The 8,029-nt window shown below is 38.4% G+C and overlaps 1 protein-coding gene and 1 long non-coding RNA gene across 2 annotated transcripts; both read right to left on the bottom strand.

Moving 5' to 3' along the window:
• Nucleotides 1-1,486: 1,486 nt before the first annotated feature.
• Nucleotides 1,487-3,465, bottom strand: LOC105040384 (uncharacterized). Its single transcript, XM_010916875.4, has 2 exons — nt 1,987-3,465; nt 1,487-1,881 (listed from the first exon to the last, which is right to left on the bottom strand). The coding sequence occupies exons 1-2, from the start codon at nt 2,854-2,856 to the stop codon at nt 1,813-1,815; spliced, it is 939 nt and encodes a 312-aa protein (XP_010915177.2). The 5' UTR covers nt 2,857-3,465; the 3' UTR covers nt 1,487-1,812.
• Nucleotides 3,466-5,578: 2,113 nt separating this feature from the next.
• On the bottom strand, nt 5,579-6,245 carry LOC140856672 (uncharacterized). The gene is made up of 2 exons (XR_012140240.1): nt 6,109-6,245; nt 5,579-6,015 (listed from the first exon to the last, which is right to left on the bottom strand). It is a non-coding gene; the product is annotated as an uncharacterized lncRNA (long non-coding RNA).
• Between the last annotated feature and the right edge of the window lie 1,784 nt (nt 6,246-8,029).

The raw sequence follows: 8,029 nt of genomic DNA, 5'->3' as shown, positions 1-8,029 counted from the left end.
AGTTTAAACAAAACAAATGCAGAATCGAGAGTACATGTGGAAGTTGATATATGTCACAAGAACTCTGTTCTTCCTAGTAGAAAAGACAACAGAAGCCTCAAGCAGAAGTCTGATAGAACAAATGTATAGATCCATAGAAATTTCAAAAAAAAAAAAAAAAGGATTTGCTGAAAGACAAATGGAGAGCTGAAAATATATTTCATAATTATTGTTTATATTTCAACCTAAGAACCTGATGTTCGTTCTTAGCCATTTAAGAATGAAATTTGTTTCTCACCTGAGTCACCTCACTATCCAAGCTTCCTGACTGGAAGAACGCAATAGAAATAGGGTGCATTCACCATGAGCAAGGCAGGAAAAACTTGTATCACTGAAAAAGATATGGGAACTGACTTGTACACCCTTCAACTTCTAAACTCTTGACATATAAATCTATTCTATAACTAATAATATATTCTATAACTTAGTCGAGCAGAAAATAAAAGAAAAATGCACATTAGAAACATGTCTGGGTGGGCTTAATTTTTGAACCATGTAATCTAATTTTTCATCAATAAACTGCCTGAATTTTTAGCTTAATTAATTGTTCAAGGTATATAGTGTAGCATCCACTAAGAACAAAGGTCCAAGATATCTAAACCCTACCCATGACTCATGAAATTTATGATGCTTTAATTACCTGAACTAATCCATGTCCTCCAATGAGTCAGGTATAGAATAAAATTTAGGTCTAAGACCCCAACAAGTTTGGGTCTAGGTTTGCTAGGACTTGGACCCAACCTAACCTGATAGCGTGCCTACGTGACAACTGGCAAACCAGAAGCCCAGAAGTTATCCACTATACTTGCTCTGAGGGCATATTTGGTTGCAGAGGTGGACACAAACTGAGAGGTGTGCATTTTCGAAAGTGCTACTCTCAAGAAGTATTAGTATTCCGTTTGTTTTTCAAAGTGAAAGTTACTAGTTTTCATTCATATGAGCAGCTTTAACGTAAGCATTATCAACCCACTTTTCAGTGACTTCAACTTCCTAGAGTCTAGTAGTCAGGACAGTCAATTTCTCAGTTCATTTCTCACTGAAATGACCTAAAATAGCTTTAAATGAAAAAGTGACTTTGGGTTTTCGCTTCAGCTCAAAGAAGGTATATAATTCAATGGCATAAGCCAAGGACTAATATGATAAATGCAATTCTCGTATTTCTTATTGATGATGATGAACACCAAAGTTCTAAATCCTAGCCATATCATAAATAATTCATTGTTATCCACCATGAAACTCCAAAAATTTTCACTTACTCTAGAGCAAAATCTGTATTTTTAATTTAACGGCCATAAGATGAAGACGTCATTCTCCATGGAGTAACGATTATCCACATACATTAGCAGGCCACAGATAGAACAGAAACGCCTATTAATTGTGAAATAATCTCTAGCAAATTGCAAATCCAAACATTTATCCAATAACAGAAATTTCCATCACACGAAGGGGAAGAGAAGCCGGAATGAAGAATTATTGAAAACCAAAATTAGCTGACAAATTTTTAAATAAAACAATACACAAAATTACTTGTCACTCGCCTAAAATACTACACACACACAGCATGTCAGACTGCAACTGATTTACATAACAATCTGCTCAAATCCACAATCCTTAGAACAAGCATATGCAGCACTGCACAGCTCTACTAAAGAAAAGAAATTAACTGCTACAATTCCTAGCTGCCATACAAACCAAATTAGTGCAAAAGAAATCAACATCCAAGCTTAGAACAACATTATCTCTCTCCGGCCTAGTCACACAAATGAACTGTCATCAAAATCTAGCCTTTCCCTTGGGCTCGCGATCTCTTGGTACTATCTTGAACTTGCCAGTTATTTGTTGCTGGATTACCATGAAGGGGAAAATGAAAAAGGAAGATTATATTAAGGTAATGAAGTGATAGAGAACTCAAAACAAACAGATGATGGAAAGGGCTATCCACTTTACCTTTTTCCAGAGCTGGGTGTGATCCACGCAGAAGCCGGCGACGATGGCTCCTCCTCTTCCCTCCTTGTACTCTATGGAGAGACCCTTCTCCAGCCCGCAGGAAACGTGGAACCCCAACCCGCACTTGGGCTCCGAGCACTCGATGGCGCACCCGCGATTGGACCCACAGATGTAGCATTCGATGTCTCGTCTTCTACCGGGAACCCGGGAGCAGTCGATGCCGTCCCTCCCATCGGGGTCGCGGAAGAAGACCTCCGGCACGAGGAGGGCGCACATGATGTGGGCCCACCCGCCGTCCGTGGTGGGCTTCACCGCTCCTCCCTTCACCGGGCAAAGGCAGCAGCAGCTCGGCTTCTCCTCGCCCTCCTCCTCCTTGCCCTTTCTCTCGCAGCATCTCAGGCAGAACCAGTCTCCTTCCGGGATGGATTTGATCAGGGGATCGCCGTAGCACGAGGCATGTACCATGAGATCGCAGCCATCGCAGAACACGATGGGGTCCACGGGATCACCGTCGGTGCTCCGGCAAACCGCACAGGTAACCCCATCGTCCTCCTCCTCTTGGTCGTCATCTTGTTGTTTGCTAGGTTCTTCATCATCTTGTGATTGAAGGTGGGATTGAGGGCAGATGGGATTAGGGTCCTCGTGTTGGTGTTTGAGGGGAGAGAGGTGGGGAGCCCAGACCCTCTTCTTGGCTGGGAGGCAGAGGGAGGTGGTGGAGATGGGATAGTGATGGTGGTGAAGGATATGATCGAGCCTCTTTTTGGCTGGGAGGCATTCGGGCATGGGGGAATCCGAGGGATGGGGGTTCTCTTGCAGATGGAGAAGCTTGAATCTCTTGGAGGGTGGCAACCCATGGAAGCTGTTCTCCATTACCGGTGCGAAGACGTCACTGGCGGAAGTGGAAAGATCTCTTGGAAAAAAGCGACAGATTAATGAGATGAATATGGATCGAAGAGGGAAGAAGAAAAAGCCGGGAAAAGGGAAAATGGTGGCAAAAGAGCCGGGAAAGAAGGGAATGGGGAGATGAGTTTTGAATTTTGAGGACTCCTATAAATTCTTATCAAATTTTTGGATCCAGAGGCTTCAAAAATCCCACCTCTCTCGCTGGCTTTCGAGTTTTCGACCGTGGAGCGCGTCCAAAATCCCGCGGGAAGTTTGTTTAGATGAAGCCGCGTGCGGCAAGGCATTTCTCCTCTCCCGTTTGCACGCCCGCCTGGTTTTGCTTACGGCTGCGGGCTAGACCCGTTGACATTCTGAAATCCCTAGGCCTGGCCTGGCCCATTTGCGTCCCTAAGTTGGGTTGCGCCCACCCCTGAGCCAACGTAACTCGCTTGCAGCCCTTATTTTGTTAACCCTATACATTCTTTTTATTCGATAAGCTTTGGCAAACCATTTGATGACACATAGTAATCCCTAGAGGCTGGAATTGCAATACCGGCTCAGGAGGCTGGAATTGCAATACCGGCTCAGGAAGAAAGATTTTTTGGTGGACAACGGAGACAGAGTGAACAATGGAAGTGTTTCACTAAAACCAAAATTTTATGGAGCCCAAAACCGGAACCAAGAATTAGTGTGTGCCATGTTTTACACCAGGATTCGCCATGTATGACGCCGACATCTAAACTGCGCCAATCCCCTACCATCATGTGGCACCATGGTTATTGAGTGCCTCTCTGATACTTTGCTTGGGAGTCGTAGAATTAATTTCTCATTGCAGGGGAAAAATACCATATGACCTTCGCAGGCTAAAAGTCTTTGAGGCGTGATGCTGCACCCTCACAAGGGTAAATCATTACCCTTGGCCTCTTACCAGAAATGATAGCCTTAGCTGACGGTAACCTGGAAGACGAGTCGGGCCAGCTAACTAATATCTTACGTGGTTTTTTTTTTTGGTAAAGCATGTGTTACGTGTTTGCCTTGGAAATATGCGACTTCTGAGAAAAATACACTTACTTCTTTCCATAAAGATGTAACCTTTTCACTTATTATTATCTTAGACCATAGTTGTACCTGCCAATAATGATGACACCTTGCCAAGTTGTCAACCATTGCCCGTTATGATTGGCATATCATGCCAATCTTTATATATATATATTTTAATAATATATTTCAAATGGCTCGCTTCTTCAAAATCAGATCATCCCAATCAAAAAAATTTTTATTCCGAATACGATTCAGAACGGATATCGAATTATGATTAAATAATAAAATATAAATAATTATTAATAAAATATATCTCAATAATTTAAATATAATATTTAAAAATAATATTTAATTTATTAATTTTTAATAACATCAAGATAACGTATTTATTCATTAAATTTATTTATATAATAAAAAAAATTTATTCATTCAAATTTAATTTTGAATCAAATATTTTTTAATAAAAATTAAATTTTTATGACCACGTTCAGAAGAGGTTCAGAAGAGATAGATGCGACAAACCACCCTCTTTTGATTCATATTTTTTTATCAAAAAACAAAAAAAAACATCTAATTAACCCGCTTCAGTCCTGCTGGGCTGAACTAAAATGCAATGTGACATAAATTTTTTTTTATTATTAAAATATAAATATATTTATTTTTTAAAAAAAATAATGATAATGAAGATGGCGACAGCCACCATAAAATCAGTGGACGATGGTGAGTGACAGATCCAGTGGTATGATAGAGAATATGATAAATTTTGACAAACACATGATGGTACTAGCATGATGACAACGATGAACATATCAATGATAGAACAAAAATGCTGATGATAGTAATAATAATATAATAAAAATAATATTAATAAAAATAATGATGATAAAAATAATAATAATATGATAAAATGATAATCTATTGTTGGTATTAGATAAAGATGGCAATCTTTAATCCAATTAACTTGATTCAATATATTATAAATTATATCAAACCATCTATTTGATAAAATAATTAAATTTAAATTTAAATTTTTAATCTATTTAATAAAAAAATAAATTCATACATTGTACTCAATCTGATCCATACATGGTTTAAGCCGACTGCTAGCTCCATATAACTGATTTCTTACTTCTATTTTTTTAAAAATAAAAAATATTTTTTAAATTAAAATAAAAACAATAATATTAAATATATTTTTATATTGATCTATTTAATTTTATTTTTAAAAATATAAAATAAAAATAAAAATAAAAATGATGCCTAATAGACACTAAACTCCTCACTTTTTAAAACCATCAAAGAAAAGTGAATTACATGCCGTATTCACCGTGCAATGCTTCCACTGGAATAACAATATACTTGGATATGCTATATTCCCTGAATGATTGGACATGACATGGATTCCAAGAGAGGAGGAATAGGAGAGGAGATAGGCTAGCTACGCCACTTCAATATCTTTCATGTAATAATTGAATATATATGGGAACCGCATGCATTTTTCCACTGCTAAAATAAAATTAAAAGCATGTATAATAAACAAATAAAAAATAAGAAAATTTAAAATAAATGTCTTTCTCTTATTGACAAGGCACGGAGGTAGGAATGTCACGAGTTGGGTGAAAGACCCCACTTCTGACATTTGTCAGGACCACACTTAAGACAACTTAGCTAGAAAAGCAATAAAGGGCCATATCAGCATGCACTCAATCCCAACGCATATAAAAGCAGTAATCATATCTGCAGCATCTGCAAGTTAATATCTTACAAAATGCAAGAAGTTACATAAAAGAGAGACACCTAATCTACTAATTTACCCGGGATACTGGAGAGTGGAGATACTCATCGAAGACAAGCCACTCGAATCATCTGGTAGTATTTTCTTCTCAATGTGGCTTTATCGATTGGTGGATGATCTGCTCCCTAGTACTTCCTGTAGGCTAACTCCTTTACCACATCTCCAAGGGACCGGTCATTCTTAATACCATGAACCCAATTTGCGTTGATTCTCACCCGCTCCATGCTCTGTTTTAAGGTTCTAGAGATCGAAGGTTTGGTCCGACTCGCAAAAAACTCCTCTACTTCTTCAGCTTTTTCATTAGAGGAAAACTGAAATAAAACAGGATGCTTTTTAGCCAAGTGCACATGCTTTCCAACATAAAATAAACAATAAAAACCAAAGATAACAGGTTTGAGATTGACCGGCGACACAATGGAGCTGATAAAACGAGTAAGTAGAAATCCAGAGCCCCATGTTTTTGAGATGTGATCCCAGTTTTCCTGCACAACCATCAGAATTGAAATAATAAGAAACATTAGAACGGAATTCTAAATTTCTAGCAGGTCATGGCCACAAATGACTCACTTTTATTGTGATGCTTTAATTTGTCATTTCTCTTAACATAGGAACGGAATTCTAACAGGTCACGGTCTACAAATGACTCCCTTTTGTTGTGATGCTTTAATTAGTCATTTCTCTTAACAAAGGAATGGCATTCTAACAGGCCACGGTCAACAAATGAGTCACTTTAGTTGTGACGCTTCAATTTTTTGTTTCTCTTAACATGTGAAACTGGGTACAACACCAAGAACTCAATGCGGTACCATCAATTGTACAACTTCAAGTAACTCGATGCAGAATCCTTCACTAAGTGAGCCATGCAGGGCCTAAAGACCATATTTCTTGCTATATCACATTGAGTAACATTACACGAAGCTCTTGATAGGACAGTGTAATTTCACTGGTTTGTGGAAGTGCAGACTACTTTCAGGACTAAATTGAAATTCACAAGCTTTTTCAAGTGTTGAGCAAAGCAATGACACTCGGTGCTAAGAGTCCTAAGATGTTTCAAACTTTCTTTTTCATTAAAGAGATGTTACAATAGTCCACTTTGCATCTTTTCAAGATGGATTGTACAAGCTTATAAATGCCCTGTGAAGAAGATGAACAACATCAAGCATTACATGATGCATGTGCCAAAAGCTAATTTTTCAATGTTCTCCTGATTTCACTTTTTACTAGTAGGTTTGAGTCCTTTTACACGTTAATGAACATTATAACATAACAACCTACAGCCAGATACGATTTAAGATATTACAAAGAGGGGAAAATACACAACGACAAGAGCTTACCTGAACCCTGATAATCAACAAATGTATTTGATCTATATAGTATATTGGAATAAAAAGGAGCAACAAGTGTGAGATATTAATGTCTTGATTCATGACAAAGGCATCTTTGAATGGGGTAAAACCTATATGGCTGGGAGGCAGGAATAGCTACCTCTTCAGGTATGTGCATAAGGCTCATGCCGTCAAGGGGCAACTCTCCAAGGTTCCATTAAAGTTCAGAAGGGAGCAGATTAATCAGCAAGTGCAGAACAGTCTGAAATTGTAGGAGTGAAAGGGACAGACATTTGGAATGTTATACAAACAAGAAACATGCCCTCCTGATGTCTAATGATTTTCGAATGCATGATACCATGTCAGAAGAAAAATGCGCCTATATCTAGATATCCTGACAATGATGCACACTTGCACATAACGTATTACATGTTGAAAATTTAGTTGTCTCATCTGGACATGTGAAAGTAGGTAAAAGAAACTGAAACAAGTTAAAATATGAAGCATCTTGATACCTGCAGGATGCTGCCATTGATATATAAAGACAGCAAGGAAAAGGTTTTTTATTCTTTCTCAACACAATTTCCAGAAGGTTGCCAATATATACTACATTGCACCTAAGGTTTTCATGTACTTAGCAATAGGCAGGAAGGTTGGATTAGAAGGGATCCTTGTCATTTCCTTTTGGATGTTCGGCAGCCATGTTGCTTAAATTGAGAGCTGGTGAACATGAAAGCAACAGAAGCTGCAGAACACGCAAAAGATTTTTGTGGAACCTTCTCACCATCCATATACCTGAAGAAGGCCTACCATGCCACTTTTTTGGGAACCGACGACTCATAAATACTGAGGGTATGCATCATTGCTTGTTCTATCATCTAGTCTCCTCCATTTGCTTTTCCCATCTTGGGCTCCACCATTTTCAGAAACAGTTAGCATGTTGACAAACTAAAGTTCGACATGTGTGATGCAGGTGAGGAACCATGGCATAATGGAGACC

This window comes from Elaeis guineensis, chromosome 3, assembly GCF_000442705.2.
Source record: "Elaeis guineensis isolate ETL-2024a chromosome 3, EG11, whole genome shotgun sequence".
In the NCBI taxonomy this organism is placed as follows: Eukaryota; Viridiplantae; Streptophyta; class Magnoliopsida; order Arecales; family Arecaceae; genus Elaeis; species Elaeis guineensis.
This window is presented reverse-complemented; position numbering and strand designations above follow the sequence as displayed.

What these genes read in the sequence shown, in the direction of transcription:
- LOC105040384 (XM_010916875.4), bottom strand. Translation starts at nt 2,856, where the DNA reads ATGGAGAACAGCTTCCATGGGTTGCCACCCTCCAAGAGATTCAAGCTT. An exon ending in ACACCCAGCTCTGGAAAAAG is followed by an intron (nt 1,882 to 1,986) that starts GTAAAGTGGATA and finishes ATGGTAATCCAG; the next exon opens with CAACAAATAACTGGCAAGTT.